This window comes from Perna viridis, chromosome 2 (assembly GCF_037379345.1).
Source record: "Perna viridis isolate PV_CMFRI_1.1 ecotype Kerala chromosome 2, ASM3737934v1, whole genome shotgun sequence".
Taxonomy (NCBI): domain Eukaryota; kingdom Metazoa; phylum Mollusca; class Bivalvia; order Mytilida; family Mytilidae; genus Perna; species Perna viridis.
Window position 1 is genome coordinate 6,027,068 of NC_142446.1, and position 22,776 is coordinate 6,049,843.

Below are 22,776 nucleotides of genomic sequence, written 5' to 3' on the forward strand. Positions count from 1 at the left end.
TTTTTCAAGTCATACAAAAACTGACAATCAACTTTAGTTCAGGCATTAATTCAAATGAGACATAAACATAAAACAAAATTGCTTTATTTTAACAACCCATCAACAAATCACTTGTACATATGTACTTGCATTGAGTATATTTTGCATTGGTAATTGTATGAATGACAAATAAAAGACATGGTTGAAATTTGGCATAACATAGAAAAGCACAGCAGAATGCATGTACATGTATGTAAAGAAAAGTAACAAATGTAAGTTACTGTAAACTGAAAAGTACATAACTGCAATAATAAAAAATCACATATAATAATAAACCTCATTTGTTAAAAGACTCCTGAAAATTTGAATACATTGCTACATATACACAATGTTTGTGTAATGTCAATGCTTAAAAGTTGAAGCAAAACAAAATACAAAAACAAATGTCCTATAACTATCAAAATGATTTGATCAAGAACATATGGTGTCCAACTATCCTACAAATTTTCATCAGGATCTGATGGTCAAGAGTGGAGTTGTGTCCTGTGCAGACTATACCAAATCCCTTCGAGAATTTATCTTTATAATATGAACACAAGCAACTCTCTGCAGCTATTTACAGTGACTTTATTATAAGGTATACCACGGATATATTTAAACTTAGAGGCTCTTGAGAGCCCAAGTCGCTCACCTGGCTGTTTGACTTTTACATTCCTTTTTTCTCGAGCAGTGGCCATGTTTTTTGAGGGATCAAAATTGAAGCACAATTTTAGTTCAGGATACACTAAGCAATAATGCTACCAAATCTTATAGAATATTTTCCAGTAGTTTCAGAGAACATTTTGAAATTATTAATATTTATCTGCAAAAAATGTTAAAAAGGGCAATAAATCAAACTTTGGCTGACAGATTGTCAGGAAAATTTGTCTTTGGATAGATCTTATCATGCTGGACATTTTTATCCAGTCAGAATTTAGCTTATTTTAACAGTTTAGGAGATATTTACAAAAAACCTGCTGTTTGACCCCTATGTATTATTTTTAGTAACTGGCATTGTTTTTCAATGGATCAAAAATGGTCGCATAAACTTTGTGCAGGATACCTTATAGAACAATCTATTAAATTTCATTTAATTCTGTTTAGTAGTTCCAGAGGAGAAATTTTTTGAAAAAAGTTATCGACAACAGACACCAAGTTATGGCAATAGCTTACATCATCTATGGCCAAATGTGCTGACAATGAGTCTGCTTGCAGTGTTTTATAATGTCCAGTATATTAAGAATCCAGTCTTTTTTGGTTTTGTTTCTCTAATTAAGTAGATTTACACTACCATATGTCACCTTTCACAAACAAATAGAATTACATGTGTAGTTACAAATCTTTTCAACCATTCAAGTAGCAGTATATACCAAAAATATTTAAGTACAGCTCTGCCTTAAAACCAGCCAGAAGCTTATAAAGGGTGATTCATGCATTTCTGAATACCAAATATTTTTTATTGCAAATCCTTCTGTAGGCTCTCTAGAAACTATATTAAGAAATACAAAATAATAATAAAAGTAGTCCACTGGAGATATTCAAGCAAAAAATTTTGTTATGTTATACTAGAGAAAAAGTACGGGAAAATTTCTGGCCAGAATTTACACACAATAACCAGTCAAAAAATATTTCAAGATATAGGAAAATCAAAATATTTTTTTCTTGGAAATCCTTCAGTAGACCCCATGGAAACTTTCCAAAAATGGAAGTGCAAATAAAAGTTGCCCACTGGAGATATTAAAAATTAGATTTTGGTTATGTTCTAGTACAGAAAAAGTACAGGATAAACTTCCCACCAGAATTTTTACACTATACCCAATCAAAAAATATTTCACGATAAGTAGCAGATCCAAGCACATGAACATAGAAGAGTTGTTTTTTTAGAACCTTCCAAATGTATTAACACAGTATCATTGATCATCTTAAGATATGATGAATCACCAACCGCCTGGTTTTTAGGCAGAACCGTACTTAGGTAGGATACAAAATAATAATGAACCATTCTTGGGGTTTTTTGATCCTTCAGGATCAAAATACCTTATGTCACCGGTAAATCACTGGAACTTCCCTACTATTTCTGAACACTACACAAAAATATTTTCATTTTAACACACCTATAAGTCAAATAATCAATCCTATCATTGATATTTTACCATTTATAAACAGGAAGTGAAGAGCAGTGATTTTAACCATGTAAAATTAGCAGGAAAATTCAAATTGATGAAAATCTTGTGTTAAGGAAATTATTTTCTTAAGCTGATATTGGTTTTATTTAAGTATAATTGTTATGTAGGATAAATATTCTGTTAATATATCTTTTGAAAGAAATTGCACATTAACTTTTTGATAGATTTAAAATTGGGGAAAAAAGTGAAATGGAACAAAATATGTAAATGTGTGTAAAGTTGAATCAGTAGTATAGATTGTCTTCCAGTTTATACATATAAAAAGGACAGTTCTTAATAGTATTTACAATGCAATTTATGATCACAATCTTATTTAACGTCATATAATCTTTGAAATTTTGTTCATGCTACAATATTCAGAAGAATCAAAAACTGCCAGTGCTATCAGCGCTTTGACTTTATTTTGGCAGGTGTAAAATTTAATATTAATTTTATACTCTTCAAATATTTCTTATAACCGACAGAACTAGGCTGTTTTATAGGTTGTTGCATAATAAAACAAACAGATTTTTATAATTCAATGATAAAAAAATCAGATGAGATCATATTTATATTTTTAAAATGTTGGTTAAGTTTCTATTGTGAAAATAAGATGTAATATTTATGAGTACATGTAATACTTGTTAGATGGAAGAGACTGGGGTACACATCCACAATCCTGTTTTATACTAGTATTTCATTGTTATGATACATATCAGTAAGTACAACTCTTCTGCTTCAAGGCACCTTGTTCATTCATAATAGAAAAACATATACATTATATAAGACAGGCATTTTACAGTAACATGAACATGCCATACTGACCCATATTATGTATATTTCCTTTTGGTCAGGAAAAACATTAAAAATAAAAGGAACAAGTCCATATTAAGTACATTTAGTTGATCATATGATCAGACCAATCAATGACTATATATTTAACCTAAAGAGATGTGTTCCATGGTAATATAAGCTACAATGAGCAACATATTTAACCCACACAATGTGTTCCATGGTAATATAAGCTGCAGTAAGCAACATATTTACCCCAAAAATATTGTTCCATGGTAATGTAAACTAACATACAAAAGCACCATGAAATCATTATGCATGTGCCTGATGTACAAACACATAATAAATAAATAAAAAACTTTGCAAAGTGCAGCATGATACAACCACAGTGGTTGAACCCTGATCAGTTCAGTAAAAGTGTGGACACAATATTACTTTTTGACACAATTAAGTATATTTATTACAATTTAATATGGACACAACAAATGGTTTGGACAAAGGAAAATGAAACTATCACGCTAAAACAGTTTAAAATAAGTAAAAATTCTTAAACAGAATTTCACATTGTCATCAGAATCATCAAAATCAGATTAACAATTAACTATTTCTAACTACATCATCTTCCTTTTTTAAGTCTCTTATTTTCATAGAGGGTGGGGCCAAAATCTCTGGGAACAAGGTGTTAAAATTTCAATAAAGATCAGATAAGTTTTACTCAAGTTATTGTCAAGAATTGAAAGATGGATGACAATGATGATAACAACAACAGCATGATATCATTAAACACCTGCAAAATATTTTTGTGGTTGTACAAGAAAAAACTATCAATTCACAACATGGTCTTAACTCCTATACCTGAATAGACTTTGTAAAAGAAGTAAGATAATTGTACCTACAAAACTATTAACATTTATCAGAAAATTAAGTTTGGGTTGACAGTTTCTGAACATTTTAACATAATAATAATGAACCTACAATAAAAAATGCAACTTTGCCTACAGTATTTAACTTTGTAAATGGGTTAACTTCTCAAGTAAATCATGATTGACTTTGTAAATGGGTTAACTTCTCAAGTAAATCATGATTAACTTCTCTAGTAAATCATATTTATCAGGAACATTGAACACTATGTATTACAGATTCACAAATCAGTTACTCCTAAGACTGATCAACAGAGTCAAGTGACTACTAGAAATCTCAATTTCATGCACGACTAAACAGTAAAAAATAAGCATTAATGCCAAATATGATTTTGACTAAAAATGCTCAGATCTAGTATGTGAGTGATCATATCATCTCACAGACCTTCACATGGACAAAAGTAAACTAAAAAATACTGTGGCATGCTCACAAAAATAATACCACCTGCTTCAAATAGATGTTGGTTGAATTATCTCCCTTTGGAGTCATCCAACAGTAATTATATATCTCTGTATGATACCCAACTTTCAACCAAATCTAAAATAATTGAAACATAACAAAAATCATCATATAAAAATACCAATAATAATTATTTAAGTAATGAAGCAAACAAAGATAACAAATATTGCATATAAAGTCGAGCTGGCAAAGCAAGAAAAAACAGATCCTGTAATCTTATTCATTACTTTAAATATTAAGTATGCATGATAATCTCTGATTGGAGGGATCCAACAAATTCTATCTTCTCAAAACTCATGGTTCAGGAGAAGCTAAGCAGGCATCTGACATTAACTATATCATCATATAAAAAAACTCACTATCATACATGTGCTGAAAAGTTCCAAATTTGTCTGAACCAGATTGAAGTAGATATCTGGCAGTAACCAGAATTACTCACCATGCATATCCCAATTAATCTAATAGTACATACCAAATTTGATTTCAATCCAATGAGCAGCAATCAGGGGCGTAGCTACCAAAGGCTCGACTAGGCATATGCCTAAATATAAATTTGGCAGTTTTAAATTTTTTTTAATACTTCAATTCCATAATTTTATGAATATGACAGTATGCCCTTATATATTGAGCATTTTCTTATGTCGAATGTGTATAGTTGCTCTGTCTTTCCTGATGATTATTGATGTGCCATTTTGATTTCCGTAATATGAAATTTCAACATGGGGCAATCCGGTTCCGTTAATTTTTAACCATACTACACCTCCAGTTATTAGGGTTTAACATTTCTTGCATTGTTACTACCTCATTAATACCATCATTGTATGAGAAGAATTCATAGGCTTTAAGCATGCCAAACAATATCAGATATTATCGTCCAATTTCTGAAAAATCTGGATATCAGGAACCTTCGTGCACTGTGTTATGACGGAGCCGTGAATATTTCTGGCAAATACAATGGGGTACAGGCAAAAATCCTTGAACAGTTATCAGAACCAAGTTATGTACATGGTTAAGCACACAAGCTAAACCTAGCCTGAGTTCTTAGCAGTCAAGAACCCTGTGTGAGAAACATGATGGGAACAGTTCAGGAAATAGCCTTTCAATTTGATTATACGGCAAAGCGTTTCACGGCTTCCACAGAAGAACTGTCTGACAATCAAAATGTACAAGAGCAGTTAGACCGGCGAACAAAGCTAAGAACATTATGTGAGCCAAGGCGATCCAACTGATCAGACTCCTTCTAGACATTTAGAACAGCATTTGCTGTTGTTTCAGCCTTACAAACATTGAAGGCTGACCATGATGGAAAGACAGCAGGAAGTTTAATCGCGAAACTCTGTTTTGAGTTTATAATGAGTTTGGTAGCTGCCGCGCATATATTAAGTTCCACAGTTGCCCTTACAAACTACTTGCAGAATCCGGACTTCAATCTGATAGAAGCTATCAAGGAAGCAAAGATTGTTGTTCAAAGGCTTTCAGAAGAAAAAAAATGACGATTCATTATGGGGTGTCTTATTTGCTAGAGCTAGCGATATGGCAGCAGAACATGAGATTCAACCATCTATTCCTCATCTTGCTGACTGTCAAAGACATTGCGCCAGCAAACCTATCAACAACCCTTCAGATAATTGGAGAGTTTCTCTCTACCTTGTATTTCTTGATCAATTAATTGCCAAGATTACAAAACGTTTAGTAAGCAATGAGAAGTATCATATTCCATTCGGTACAAGAGTAATCAAGGGAACCAGGATTCTGCTTTTCTAGAAGTCAAGTCTGGGGTAGACAAAAGAGGAAATGAAAACAATGACAAGTTGAACAAATCAGTTTTCATGGTGCAGATGCATACACCATAACGATCCACAAGTTCATGACAACAACCATAAATTTTCTGTAGTGAAGACTTCAATCTTGTAGCAACCCTGTTCCAGAAGCCTATTTGTAAGAAATGTAGCATGATACAAGAAGTCTGCCTAGATACAGCAAGCTCTGGCATAATGTATGAGTTGTGATATGAAAACTCCATAAGCAGGTACTGAAGGGATGTTGCCACAGATGAAAGGTAAGTTGACAATTTGCCGAGCTGGTATATCCTAAGGTTGGGTTGTTGCCTCTTTGATATATTCCCCATTTCATTTCCATTGTTTTTTTTTCTTTTTTCATTGTCTGGCAACTAAGTATAAGGAGAATGGATATGGTATTGTCAAAGAGACAACAACCGCACCGGGATGAGAAATGTCAGCTTCAAGGCCACCCAGGGGTCTTCAATAAACGACGAGATCATGAAACCTGCTTTCAGACTGAGAGTCCTAATCTACTCTTCATTTCAAGACCTTTTGGAACAGGTTAAATGATAAATCTGCTGAATTGAGAGGTACTCAAAATGCTCTATCAAAACACTAAAACTGCGGAACTTCCGGGGGCCTTGCCCCATTGCAACCCCCTCGCCATCATTGTGCCTATTCTTCCTTTTGATCCTAGCTACGCCCCTGGCTATCAAGATAACTTCAACAGAATTTGAATTGATGGACAGAATAATTGACAGATGGACCAAATGTAAAAATAAAACCATACTGCATTAAAACTGTGTTAGGTACATCTCAGACTCATTCTGCATAGGTATCTTAAGGGTTGAAAATATACTATTTTGATGGTTTTTTTTTCTAAACAGTTAGGTTGAATTAGAACTAACTTTGAAAGATAGGACCGATGCCCAATCATATACCATGATTCATATTTATTTCCAATAGTAGAAGGTCTTGGACTTTTCTATGTTACAAATCAATTTTCCACTTGATGATAATCAAAAGACTACAATGAATGTCAGTTGAAAGGATTAAAGGTCCAGGACCTAGGCAAAACAATATTTCAAAGTTCCTAGGTCAGAAATTGAGGATTAGGTGAAGACTTTGGCTGAGTTCTTTTTGAAGCTGGTTGCCCCAGTTTAGCTTTATCAGATAGCAGTTATTTTGTTGTAGGTATTAAATGTTGCCCTTTTGGAGTTGGTGAAGACTGAGATCTAGAAATCCATTTTACTGGCCTCAGGAACTGTCGCAGATAGGCAATACTAAGGGCCTGTTTAGCCACAACATCTTCCATAGGTGATTTGTCCATGCCAGACTTAGCAGTCCCAAAATCAATCTATTGATAAGAAAAAAATGAAATATTATTAAGTTAACAAAACAAAGAGTATTATATGGTATGACTGGATAGGAATTCATTCTACTTCCTTCTAATAATTGAAATATGGAAAAGGAAATAAACTTACCCATCGTATCCATGACAACGTAATCTACACTACTTAAACATATTACATACTGGAATAGACTAGCACATTAGGTGTTTACCCAAATGTATAGCAACGCAATCAAACTAAACATACAACAGGTTTTTACAGATGTTGGGAGATAAATTGACTTCAAACAGAACTTCTAACCATATAAAGCACAATATCTTATAATCATAATGCCATAGCACAGAAAAGACAAAATAATGTCACATCATACAGACACTTGACACAGTAAAGAAAAAAATAATGCCATACCACACAGACAAATCACACAGAAAAGACAAAACAATACCATATCACACAGACAAATCACACTAAAAAGATAAAACAATGCCATATCACACAGACAAATCACACTAAAAAGATAAAACAATACCATATCACACAGACAAATCACACTAAAAAGATAAAACAATGCCATACCACACAGACAAATCACACTAAAAAGATAAAACAATACCATATCATGAAGGTATGACAAGGCAATTTTTTTTCTGCCTCCCACTACCCTGTATAATGCATGTTCCAGGGAAAGTATTTTACTTCTTTATACCAACCTGTATAAAGCATGTTCCAGGGAAAGTATTTTCCTGCATTATACCATCCTATATAAAGCATTTTCCAGGGAAGGTATTTTCCTGCTTTATGCCATCCTGTATAAAGCATGCTCTAGGGAAGGTATTTTCCTTCTTTATGCCAACCTGTATAATGCATGTTCCAGGGAAAATATTTTCCTACTTTATACCAACCTGTATAAAGCATGCTGCCATAGAAGGTATTTTCCTTCTTTATACTACCCTGTATAATACATCTTACATGGAAGGTATTTCCCTGCTTTAAACTAACCTGTATAATGAATGTTGCCATGGAAGGTATTTCCCTACTAACCTGTATAATGAATGTTGCCATGGAACTTATTTTCTTATCTTTATGAACTGGCTCTATCACCCATCCACTTGAAAACATCTGATATAAATAAAAAAAAGAAATAAAATTTATCATTTTAACCATGGCGATGCAATGTTCGAAGATTTATCTAAAAGATTTTTTTTCAGGGCACTGGACTTAGTGCAGGCATTGTTGCCACAGATGTCACAGCAGTATGAATTTGAGTCTTGTGGAGGGAACAATCGAAAATTTTATATATACCATAAACATTCAACATTTAAAACTTCACAACAGTATAAGCCTATATTCAACTAATATACTGGTATACCCCCAAAATGGTAAAAACAAAAGAAAAATTGACAAACTTCATTTTTCTAATGTACATAATACGCCCTACAAACCAGGTGAAGAGAAAAAAACCAAATACATAACATCAAACCTAAATGACAAGATAAAAACCCTGAACAAAAAGAATGATAGACAAAGAGTAATCAAGGGAACCAAGGTTATAGCAGTAATCAAAGAGTAATCAAGGGAACCAAGGTTATAGCGGTAATCAAAAGAATGTAATCCAGGGACAAAAAAACTGATGGATGGACTAACATAGATTTCTACCTACATGTATCAGTCTGTCAAGCACTTTTTGGGTAAAAAAAATGATGAAATCAGGAAATATTTTTTCTTAAAAATCAGAACATAAAAACTCATGTTATAATACAAAATTACATGAAAATGGCTGCCTTCCACTCCTCTTAGTAAAAACGTTCTAAAAATGTAGCAATTTGAGAAGCAACACCTTGAAAGAAGTTGTAAGAACACTTTGATTAAAATACTTAGTAAAGGATATGTCATATAATGCCAAAGTTTGTCTAATTCACTAAAAAGTCTTACTTAGGCCATTTTCTTCACTTTCTTTTACTAAGCTCTATATAAGTGAAAAGGATCAAACAAATTTCAATTGAATATTTTGGTCTATGAGGTATTTTAATAAAACGAAACAAAAAATTCATGCTATGATCTACAAGTGTATAAAGTTTCATAAAGATTAATTGTCCTCCAGTTTTCAACATCAATGCAAAGATATAAAACAGACAGATAACACAAAAGACAATCCCTACTATAGCTGGCTACATGATGTGACATTGATTGAGGAAAACTCACAATTCTTATGTATAACAGCAACCCAATGAATGCATAATATTCTTAATGATATACATTCAGTTTTACTTGTCTAAAACTATGAAATACATGTTTTTTTTTGTGGTGCAAAGGTTCAAAATCAGCAGTTATCAGGAGTTTCTCTGGAAAATTCAGAAAAAAATCAGGAATTGCTCAAAATCAGGAATAATAAGGAAAATCAGGAGTCACTTGACAGACTACATGTATGTAAGAGCAGTTAGTTGCAGGGGCATAAAAATGAATTTTTACAGAAACTTAACTAGCGGAATGAAATTTGAGGTAAATTACATGGTGGTACCTTAGTCCTTACTAAACTAAAAAGAAATTTGAGGTAAATTACACGGTGGTACCTTAATAAATTTGAGGTAAATTACATGGTGGTACCTTAGTAAATTTGAGGTAAATTACATGGTGGTACCTTAGTCCTTACTAAACTTAAGTAGAAATTTGAGGTAAATTACATGGTGGTACCTTAGTAAATTTGAGGTAAATTACATGGTTGTACTTTAGTCCTTACTAAACTTAAGTAGAATTTTTTTTTGATCTAGTAAACTGAAAAATGGTAATTTTGTGATGGATCTTGACACATATATCCCAAATATAATCAGTAGACTAAAAGGAAACTCTGCAGAAGCTGGTCCCAAGCCCACTTGTGAAAAAGGGTTGGGCAATTAGCTAGCACCCCATTCTATAAAAAAAAAACAAAAAACAAAACACACACAAGCTACAGAAACAAGGTACAGATTAGCAACAAACACCATGGTTCAAGAAATAATGGATCACCCTATAGGTAGACACAGGACAGATTTTGGTGGAAGCTGCAAGGAAGTCAGAGACCCATAAACACCAGTACTTGGACCACATGACAAGAGAACAAGACAGGTACAAGATAGACACATGTGGAATAAGTGAATGCAAATGGACAGAATCTGGAAGAATGAGACTTGCAACAGGAGAAATTATTATTTTCTCTGGGAGTAAAAACAATTACTTATGGGAAATAGCAATAGTTATGTTTAAAGTAATGGAAAAAACAATTAAAAAATTAGAACCATTTAGGGAAAGACAGATAAGAACTACTTTTAACCCCATGTTTGTGTAAGTGAAGATAATACAGTGCCAATGAATGACACCAAAGATGAGGAAAAGGAGGAATTTTACGAACAACTTCAACCAACAGTAGACAAGATTCCAAAGCATAGCATCTGCTTCGTTATGGGAGAATTCAGTGAAAAGTAGGGAATGAAACAAACTTTGAGATAACTATAGGGGTACAGGGCATTGGTGAGAGGAATGAATATGGACAGAAACTGGTCAAGTTCTGCAGTAAAAATGGTACGGTTATAACTGGTATGCTGTTTCAACATAAAGACATCCACAAATACACATGGACATCTCTGGATAATAAAACCAAAAAACCAGACAGATTACATGTGGAGAATTGGAAACTACAGGAGAATGGTACTCGACACAAATGCAAATAGAGGAGCAGACATTGGAAGAGACCACCAGCTAGTGGTGAGCCAGATGTGATTGAAACTGAAAAGAACATACAAGAAGAAAAATGTAGATCAGACAAGATAAAATGACAGAGATCAAGACAATAGAAAGAAGTCTGGATATGATCCAGACAATAGAGAGAAGTCTGGATAGGATCCAAACAATAGAGAAGTTTGGAACTCAGAAATATATTTGTTGCTCTTGAAGAGGAAGATGATGAAGATTTGACATCATGTGGGAACGTATCAAATCTACTTACAGTGACTCTGCAGAGGCTTGTGTAAGGAAAAGACAAAAGATGTAAAAGACTGGTTGAGTGAGGACACCATAAGGACAAAAAAAAATGTAGGAAGAAGGCCAAAAAAAAGATAAACAGCACAAGATCAACAAGAATAGCTGCACTGTACATGGAAGAATATCATACAAGGAAATGAAGGAAATGAAACAAAAGTGTAGAAGTAACAAGTGAGAGAATATGAACAATCTTATATAAGAAGCAGAGAGTGCTGCAGCTAGAGGAGAACAGGAGTACACTGTTCAAAATCACTAAGAAAATCAGTGCCAAGTACAACAGCTGCAGTATTGTGATGCAAGACAGAAATGGTAACTTCTTGACAAAGGAGGTAGACATACAGAAAAGATGGGAAGAACATTTTTCTTAAGTGTTGAACAGAGAACCACCAGCTAGGCCAGTTAGAATAGAGAACATGTGGTGACATAAGCAGCAAAAGATCAGAGGAAGATCAGCATCGAAGAGATTGAAGAACAAGAAAACACCAGGAATAGACTACACCGCAGGACAGCTGATGAAAGGAGACACAGAAACAATCACCAAATGGCTAAAGAAGAAAGATCTGGAAGGAGGTAGAGACTCCCAAGGAATGGAAAAGGGGGATAATTACAACTGTCCCAAAGAAAGGAGTTCTGTCAAGATGTTCAAACTGGAGAGGTATTTCCATGTCCATGTCAGTACCAAGCAAGATTCTAGTAAACATCTTGATTAACAGAATTAAAGAAGGAGTTGACAAAGCACTAAGGAAAGAACAAGGTGGATTTAAGCAAAGAAGAACAGCAGACCAAATATTTATTTTCAGAAACATTATTGAACAATGTGGAAAGCACCTCTATACATCAACTTTATAAGTTTGGAGAAGGCCTTTGACAGAATACACCGAGACACCTTTTGGAAAATAATGAATATTTATGGAATAGCTTCAAAGCTTACAACAATAATAAAGAGGCTATGTGAGAACAACAAGATATGCTTAATTAACAACCGATTAAAAGCAGGGTGAAACAGGGATGTGGAATATCTGGCTTACTTTTCCTACTGGTGTTGGACTGGGTAATGAAAAACAGTGTGGAAGGAAAGAATACAAAAATGAGATCAAAACTGTCAAGCAAGTTCTAAGACACAGAGGACAAAAACAAGAGCCATTAAAGAATGGGTAGAGAAAGCTGAGTTAAAGATCAATGATTGAAAGATAAAGATCATGAAAGTGAATGTAAATATAGACAAACCAGTAAAAATTAAAGGGAAAGAGCTAGAGGATGTAGCTGAATTTACCTCTTTAGGTACTCAAAAGTAAAGATTTTCAACAGTATGTAAAGTCAGTATTGTTGTACAGATCAAAGTGCAGGAGGATGACGATGGCTGAAGTGTGAGACATTCCAGAACAGATGTCTGTGCAGAATATTTAAAGTATCAACAAGCCCGATAAGATCAGTAACCAGTATCTTCATGAGAGAACAAATACCCAGTAAATGGAAGATGACATTAAATCCAGAAAATTCAGAAAATGATGATGACAGTTTTGACACTGACATAGCATTAACATGGGCACCAGAAAGCAATAGGAAACAAGGAATGCTCAAAGAGACATGGAGGAGAACAACGAAAAAAAATGGAATGAGATAGGGTGGCAGAATTGGAAGGCAGCAGAAGAGGTTGACAGAGACAAACCAAGGTGTAGAGGTCTGTGCCTCACCTTACGCTCCTCAGGGAGCGAAGAGAATAGGTAGGTAAGTAGGTAAACCAAGAGGTAAAAGGGTACTACATCCACAAAAATGTTTAATGAATAAGTATAACAATTCCTGAATAAAAGTCCGATGTCATCTTGATATAAACCCCAGAAAATCAGAAGGGCTGAAAGGCCTAAGAATGTTCAAAATTTGGTACAACATAAGTCAAAGTGTTTATTTTAGCATATTCACAGAGATACATGTATGAGGAAGAATGCTAGTGTTGCTTTCATTGGAAAGGTTAAATAACAGTACAGAAAGATACAGAATAGATAAAATACACCATATCCTACCCTTTAATGAAGGAGTAATCAAGGGAACCAAATTCTAGTGGAAATCAAAAGAACGTAATCAAGAAACAAAGACCAGACATGGAAAACAGACACACGCAACAAAGAACATAAAAGAGCCAAAATAATACATACAAAATAACAAAAGTTAATGAGCAACTCAGACTTCACTAAAAACTAGGAGAATGGACCAGGTGCAAGGGTAGGGTAAGCATCCTCAGCTTTTCTAGAAACACCCACTGAGTTGCTCATAAAAAGACAAGTCCAGGGTAGACAAAAGAGGAAAGGAAAACTATGACACGTTGAACAAATCAGTTTTCATGGTGCAGATGGATACATCGTAACTATCCACAAGTTCATGATGACGACCATGAAACTTCTGTAGTGATGACTTCAATCTTGTAGGAACATAACCATGTTCCAGAAACCTAATTGGAAGAAGTCTAGCACAATACAAAAAGTCAGTGTATTTATGGCAAGCTCTGGCATAACATATAAGTGATTATAATAAAACTCCATACACAGGTGCTGAAAGGAAAGTTGACAAGATGGAATGAAAAGTCATCCAGTTTGTCATACGGTTTGTTCAATAGTTTTCCTTTACCATCGATCTCTAAGTGTAGTTCAAGATATCAGGCTGACTTCACAGTGTGTGTAGTATCCTTTATCTCAAGTTCTTTGGGGTAGATGCGATGTATCAAATCCCAAATTCACGATTGTTTAATAATAATATATAATCTATATTGCAGAAACTGAGATTAAAGGATCTATTTAAACAAAAGTTGTTGAACTGTTCAATGATAGCTATAATTTGGTATAACTACCTTAATTAATAATAAAGACCATGAACTGATCACTTGCAGAATTTCAAAATCTAAAGTTTTAGAGCCGTTGATCTTTGATAAAGGGCAAATCAGAAGCTTAGATAGCCTCTGCAGGAATCTTGTATAATGAAATAGTTATCACATGTTATAGTTCTTCTGCCAAGTTTTGTCACCATTAGCTTTGTAGAAGCAGAGATACAGGCCAAAATGTGTTTCCTATAGTTTCAATGACAACTTTGAAAGGCCACAGCAATCTGCACAAAAAGTGGATCATTGTAGAGGGTATTGAGGTCATCAAACCTATCAAGAGGTTTTCATGTAGATGTGTAAAATGGAAAAAGACAAGTAAGACACATAAATTCCCATCCTTCCTGTTCCTTTTACAGGTACAAATTCAAGGAGTTCCATATATACATACTCACTTTATTGATAGATAACAATACCAAGGACAATACACCATTATTTGATCACAATCTATAAATACCCTCAAACATTGTCATTTCTACATAAGACCACAAAATCTCTAAATGTACAAGAGAACCAGTACAATATAAAAAATAGAAGATGTGGTATGATTGCCAATGAGTCATCCATCAAAAGCCAAGCAACAAACAATTGAACTTAACAGGTCACCACATCATCTTCAATGATGGGCAAAACCTATACAAAAAAAAAATGTACTATAAGACAAGAAGCTTATTTTCTAGACCCCAAAAATGTGAATGTTGAGTCTTGTGTGTCTTACCTTTGATCTCTGAACTCCAACAGGTACAGGAAGACCACTTTCAACAGAGGAATTAGCAAGAACATATTTATCTCCGTCTTGTCTTTCAGTTTGTAAAACACAGAAATCATAGCAACTCTTCTTGAACATATTAATCACTTCGTGGTAGTAGTAAACTGTTGAAAAAAAGGCATCACAATTAATTACTGCAACATAAAAGTATACTGTTTCAGAAAAGGGATTAAAGCTGATCACTCTATGGTGAAAGTATACTATTTAACTAAAGGGATACACATGTTTCTTGGAAGATGTATACTGTTAACAAAAGGGATTACAAATGGTAACTTATATAAACATTCAATTCAGTGTCAATATTGCTTGATTATCTACTATTCCAATATAATAAGCACAACTGGAAAATATAGAAAGACCAAACCCTAAGTATAATTAAGCCAAAAAGAGAAAAAGATCTCAATAAATAAAATGGAATGAAGTTTAGATAAACTCATGCTTCTCTAGAGAACAGATTAAATTAAAAAAAAAAACAACTAAATTTTCATATGGAAGACATGAGAGATAAATATGTATTGTATAAGAGTCTCCAATAACTTTTCTAAATTACTAAAATGATGTCATGAAAAAAGAAAAAGTGAATTATTAAGTATCCACATATAAAAATCCATGTAGTACCTCTTGCTTTCATCACAAACTATGTTCAGATGACAAACAAAATTGAAATACTATCATTTTCATATTTATTGACTGAAACATGTTTACATGAATTTTGTATATATTTTAAATATAGATTAAACTAGAAATACTGTGAGCTTCAAATGGACTTAAATGGAAAACCCTATTTGGATTATCTTCTTTTGGCGTCATCAAACAGTAATTACATTCCTTCATACACCTATATATATGATTCTCAAATTTCCTATAAAATTTCATCAAAATCCCTAGAGTTGTTTAGGAGGAATTGCACTTATGAGGTTTTAACATGTAAAACCCTTAATCTGAGTTATCTTCCCTTGAAGTCCTACAATTAAGATTTTCAAAAGGCATCAACACAGTGCAGCATATACGATTCATAGGAAAGTTAGAAAGTTATGGTATCACTGGAAATCTATTGGGGTGGATTAGAAACTTCTTATCAAACAGAAAACAAAAAGTAGTTCTAAATGGAAGACACTCAAAATGGTCACAGGTATACCACAAGGAAGTGTTCTGGGACCTATCCTGTTTTCCATCTACATAAATGACTTACCAGATGTAGTTAAAAATATTTCAAAACTCTTTGCAGATGACACCAAGCTGTATGCAGTAGTCAACAATGCTGATGAAGGTTAAACCTAACAAGGTGATATTGATAATCTTGTGAAATGGTCCAATGACTGGCTATTAAAATTTAACCCAATATAGAGTATTTCTAGGACCAATGTAAGGAAATACAGTTTCTCACAAAGAATAGTAGATATATGGAACAATTCGCCAAACAGTTCTGGAAAGCAATTCGGTAAACACATTAAAAAACAACCTCAACAAACATTCGAACAACCTCGTAATAAAATTTACGCCAGAAGTATATGGACTGGAAGTCTAAAAGACAACTTGAGAAGGATCTTAGGGGCTTTAAGCCCAGATGTCTGACCTCGGGACAAGGTAAACAAGGTAAAAAAAAATACAACAGTAATTTTGTTCCTTCCTGCACATGAAACTTCCTATAAAATTTCATTAAAATCCCATGAGTGGTTTAGAAAATGTAGTGCTTACAAGGTTTTAACATAAAATCTCCTATTTGGATTATCTCCCTTTTGAGTGCTTCAACAATAATTACATTAATTCATGCAAATCTACATATACCAAGCCTTCATATAACATTTCATCAAAATCAGTTTGGTGGTTTAGGAGGAGTTGTGTTTACAAGAAATGCGGACAGACAGACAGATGGACAAACTGATGCACAGACAGATATTGTGATTCCTATATACCCCCAAACTTTGTTTGCTGTGGGTATAATAATCTATGAATTATATTTTGATTTTAAAGAATGAAATAACTTAGTGAGTAGAATCACAGTCAGAAATTAATAGTACAAATAGAAATAATTGTGCTGAACTCAAAAGATGTTTTAGTATTGAACAGACTATTTTTAAACGGGCATAATTCCTGCAAATATGCACAACTTAGTATTGTGTCCAAACCAAATACCAGATTTTGTAAAAATCTGTGCTGTTATTCCAGAGGAGTTGATGAAAAGTTGCTTAAGTTATGTAATTTTGGAAACTAAGATCAAAGGGGCACTACATGTCTTTTTTTTTTTAAATATATATCAACACTTCAAATTCCTAATGAATTAAAATAATTCATTTTTAAAACTTACCCATCTTAATGTTTTCTGTAATATCATTCAAGATGTCAACTTTCTGCAAAACAGTCAAAAATAATGAATGACTTTTATCTGGTGATATATAGACAAATGCTCACTGGAATATAACTCTATTTTATATCCTATTGATTTTTTTCCTCTGTTTCTGTTGAAAAGTGTTGCTTTCATTTTCTCACTTGACATCCATGATTCTATGTTTCAGGCAATTATTCAGATTAATATTCTATCTCATTGCTGCAGATAAAATTAAGATCTAGACTTAAAATAAAATATGATTAACTCTGAAACCAGCCAGCCATGCTATGGTTATATCATGCATCTTAATTTCCCATAAGGTTCCTGAATAAAAAAAAAAGCAGTAACAAAAAGTGACTAGCCTTACAGAGAAAATTTAACATTTTCTTTGGCCAAACAATTAAAAATTAAAGATCATGTCTCAGAAAAAATAAATAAACCTTTTCTGATAGTCTTAAGGTCTTTTCTAAGATCTAATAAATAGAAATGAATATAGTTTTAAAAAGTTCAGGAAATGTATATACACATTCCGCTGTTCAGTTATACTGGCTATATGTATATACACATCCCGCTGTTCAGTTATACTGGCTATATGTATATACACATCCCGCTGTTCAGTTATACTGGCTATATGTATATACACATCCCGCTGTTCAAGGACATAACCCACCTAAAAACATACAGCTTTGATCCTATTATCCAAAGTGAAGCATAACTTTTCTAAGATAGGAAAGGCATTCATTATCATCTTGAAATTGAATGTCAGTTGCATCTAAAATCTTTGGTTGGCATTTGTTTGCTAAAGCTTATGTATAAAATATTACTGCCTTCCATGTGTACAAATAATGAAACTTTAAAAAATAAAAAGGATATTGCTGGAGCAGGTTGTGAGGGAAAAATGAAATTTCAAGTTTGGTTAATTACAAGGTGCTCGCTTTTATTTGTAATGCCTACTCCATATTAATGAATCAAGGTTTGATGAAGCTTACCTTTAATGTCTCATCATATGTGAACTTCGTTCTTGGATTTTTAACAGTCTCTAGTACTGTATGTGGTGCAGCATGAATTAAACCTTTTCCCATGTAGCTTAAAATAAAATGTCATTTTATAGGTACAAATGCTGTAATGTATATATAGATCAAATAAGTCAGTCTGCAAATTTACTAAATATGCTCAAAAATATTACATGAACTAAAAACAATAGCCATTTTTTCTCTTTACCATATAACTAATAAGTTAGTGTTAAAATTAAATGCTTGCCAACTGAAGGGTGGGATAATTTATACAGCCTTTTCAAAGTAAAGGGTGAAGATAATTTATACAGCCTTTTCAAAGTAAAGGGTGAGGATATACAGCCTATTTTTTTTTTTTTTTTGGTTTTAGTCCTTTTGACCCCCTTTATTAAACTCAAAAACCATAAGAGATATCTGAAATCTGATTGAAAAATGCAGGCAGGGATTTTCCTGAGGAATCCAATACAAATTTTGTTTGAAACTGAACCGAAATAAAAAAAAGTCACTATTTTGGACAATAACGAAAACAGCACCATACCATTATCTGACCGCAAATTTTTTGTGGTCGTACAAAATGTTTCAATTAAAATTTTGTCAAAATCTTTCTTAAATGGTCCAAAAAGATAAATTCCAATATGAGACTGTTCTTGTGTTGCTATTCAATATCAGACTTCTAGAAAAGCAGAGGATGCTTACCCTAAAGATGCACCTAGTCCAAGCTCCCAGTTTTTAGTGGAGTCTGAGTTGCTCATTTGCTTTTGTTACTTTGTATGTATCATTTTAGTTACTTTATGTTCTTTGTTGTATATGTCTGTTTTCTATGCCTGGTCTTTGTCCCTGGACTACATTCTTTTGATTACCAGGGTGTTTCTAGAAAATCAGAGGACACTTATCCTACCAGTACACCTGGTCCATGCTCCCAGTTTTTAGTGGAGTCTTGAGTTGCTCATTTGCTTTTGTTACTTTGTATGTATTATTTTAGTTACTTTATGTTCTTTGTTGTGTATGTCTGTTTTCCATGTCTGGTCTTTACCGCTAGAACCTTGGTTCACTTGATTACTCTTTAATACCGGGTATATATAAGTATTATTGTCATCTGCACATGTGAACAGACAGACACTTCTTCATTTTTTGAGGCAAATATAATTTATATTATAGATAAGACTGGGTTGATTACTGACCTTATAACACTGCTCCCTTCAATGGGTTGATTACTGACCTTATAACACTGCTCCCTTCAATGGGTTGATTACTGACCTTATAACACTGCTCCCTTCAGTGGGTTGATTACTGACCTTATAACACTGTTCCCTTCAATGGGTTGATTACTGACCTTATAATACTGCTCCCTTCAATTGGTATCTTCTTCAAAATAACAACATCATTCTCAAGTCCACAAAATCTAATCACAAACAAAATATCAACTGATTAAAGATCAAAAGTCTACACATTCTTCAATTATAACTACTTAGAATTGCATAATTGACATTTATATTTACTTATTAAATACACAGACATCAGACTCATTTTAAATCATACTTAAATATTACCTATTTAATACAAATACATCTTATTTTTACCTATAATACAAATCTCCTGAATGCAATCAAATTCCACTGACAAGAAAACTTGACAATTATTTGCTGAAGAGGTGATGTTGTACATGTACTATAAGAGCATGCAGTGTCAACAAATCAACAAATAAGACTGTACAATTGTACATTTGTGGTTGAATTTTTTGCATTGACTTTATGGCACTTTTAAGATTTAAAGAAGGTAAAATTTGAATAAAATATATCTAATTTATAAAGAAGACAACAATATATTTTAGAGGATAGTGATATCTCCGTACCATGACTAAATATATACAAAGTTAACAAAGTTCTGTTTCAAATCCCACTAAACATGTACTTACGACCAGCCACCTGATAGGACAGACTGTTGACTCACTGGTTTCTTTAAGTCTATATTAGATACAAGGAAATACTGCAAAAAATATTTTCTGTGTTAGATTTTGGTATTTAGACAAATTCATTACAGTAAGATCTAATATCTGTTATTGCAAAAAACTGCCTTATGTAACATTTCTAGCATCTTTTCTTTTAGTTACCAATAAACCACACAAAATTTTTCTTGACATGACATACCTACTTAACTATCCATTACTTGTTTTGAATGTGTTAGTGAGAATATTGGTACTGTCTCCTATTATAGTTATTTTATAGTATTATAATGTATTGTATTTTCAATAAAATTTTGACCCACATAGGAGTCTCTCTTTTTAAGACATTACCATATAATAAATCTATGAATAATCTTGATTATGTAAATAAAGGGAAAAATGGAAAAATCAAAAGTTCTATGTATATTATCTGTTTTATGAAGTAACATAGTGAGTTTTTATACTTAGCCTTTTGGCAAATCAAATTTCCTTTTTATTGGAGGATATTCTTCTACTTTAGAATTATGGTTTTCATGAAAATGCCCCCCCCCCCAAAAAAAAATAACAGTTTAACCATGTTTAAAGTTCCATCATCAGCACAATTTTTAAAGAAGAAACCCTAGGCATACTTGTGCACAAAGAATTAAGGCAGAAAAGTAAGATAAATGCTTGTTTAAATCATTATTTTAGCTACACTACTGTATTATGCACATTTATGTATTGTGGTCAAAACATGTGAAAAAAATTACTTTTTTTTAGACATAGAATGCAGTAGAATTTTGTAAGACAAAAGATCAATATTTTGCACTTGATTGGTCAATTTATTGACCTTGATCAAGTATTTCCTACATAAATGTGAAGGAAAGAAACTTCTATTCACACTTAAACATCATGTTACTGTAAAGATCGGTAGCTACATAAATTGGATAATTTTAATTTTGAAGCATGATAAAATTGAAACTGGATGTATGAAATGGCTTAAAAAACAAAATCAAAAGTCAGGAAAATCGAACATTTCCAGTTTTGATTGTCACTCAAATTTCATAGTTTTTCATTTCAAAACATACTTTAAAGAAAGATAATTGTTAGAAAAAATCAAAATAAGTTTCAAAACAATCATTTTCAGGTGCAAAACATTCAACAAAGAGGGCTTGACAAAAAAGGACATTGTTTGATTTTTAGTTGTTTCATTTTAATCCCTACCTGTATTTTATGAGAAAGAAATATTGTACAACCTATGTCTGAAACATGTTATTAAGACATTTAAACTTGATGTGAAGACAATATCATTTAACATTCAATACTTAAAGATGTCTTTGATGATTATATAAACTTTCTTTCAGTAACATGTCACTTCTGGTTTGTTTGTTTACATTACACAATCTCTTTTCCCTGATAAAAATCTTTTTATTTTTTGGCCAAACCTTATATACTGATGCACAATATGCACCCCCATGATCTGGAAATGATTTCTATGTAAACATATGTACATTATACACACCAAAATATAGTACAAATAAAATTATAAAAGAACAATATCCCCATGCCTCCAGCTATTATGTCAGAAAGTGTTTAACATACATTTTATTCCATACATGCCAACCTTTTTGGAACCAAAAGTGGTAGGGGGGTCTGGGAAAGTTTTTTATCCTGGATTGGCTGGATGCAAAATGCCACATCCTGGGCACATTTTGGAGCATAAAAGACTCCTGATAAGGGGAGTAAAAACTTACCATTTTATTCATAATATTTGCCCATCTCCCCGATTTTTTTTTACGATGAAGAAAAATGCTGAATCCTGCTTCATCACCCACCTTTGTATTGTATCAGGGATTTTCCCAAGTTCAAAATCTAGCGCACCAATAAACTTTTTTAAATGGTGCATATATATTTAAATAGCCAATGAAAAGGTTGGGGTATATACTATGTCGGACATGCGTTTCACTCTCCTTTATTAAACTCCCCCAGTAATGGCAAAGTCGTCACATTATGGACTCGACCATAATGTAGAGTTGAATTAAATAAAGATGAAAAAAAAAATTGTTTATCATTTTTGAAATCGGTAGAAAAGTTTCTGAAGGCAGTAGAAACACCAGAAAATCGGTAGACTACCGCCTAAAGCGGTAGGGTTGGCATGTATGTTATTCTGTTTGTCTGAAAAAGCGGTACCGGTAGCTGGCTTTTCCAATTTAGTGAAAATGATAAATTTCACAATATACATATACTAGGAGAACTGTTCAGGTTATTTTAGCATTGCCAGTACAATACATGTAATACCTACTTACTTTCTTTATATGGTGATTAACATTACTGATGTTTAAAATGCAGTCACTGAGACAACTGGTCATTTCA

General features: G+C 33.0%; 1 protein-coding gene across 3 annotated transcripts in view; it reads right to left on the reverse strand.

Moving 5' to 3' along the window:
• Window positions 1–68: 68 nt before the first annotated feature.
• The window catches only part of LOC148623457 (uncharacterized), a 38,128-nt gene continuing 15,420 nt past the window's right edge, over window positions 69–22,776 (reverse strand). For 2 of the 3 annotated variants that reach the window (XM_088565256.1, XM_088565257.1), the window contains exons 7-13: window positions 20,398–20,468; window positions 19,816–19,884; window positions 18,459–18,555; window positions 17,449–17,491; window positions 15,090–15,244; window positions 8,530–8,607; window positions 69–7,493 (exon numbers count right to left, since the gene is read on the reverse strand). In XM_088565256.1, the coding sequence (XP_088421382.1) occupies window positions 7,317–7,493; window positions 8,530–8,607; window positions 15,090–15,244; window positions 17,449–17,491; window positions 18,459–18,555; window positions 19,816–19,884; window positions 20,398–20,468 (690 nt within the window). In that variant the 3' untranslated portion in view covers window positions 69–7,316. Of the gene's footprint in view, window positions 7,494–8,529; window positions 8,608–15,089; window positions 15,245–16,332; window positions 16,418–17,448; window positions 17,492–18,458; window positions 18,556–19,815; window positions 19,885–20,397; window positions 20,469–22,776 lie in introns of those variants that run through there. The other variant, XM_088565258.1, reaches the window with a different exon arrangement.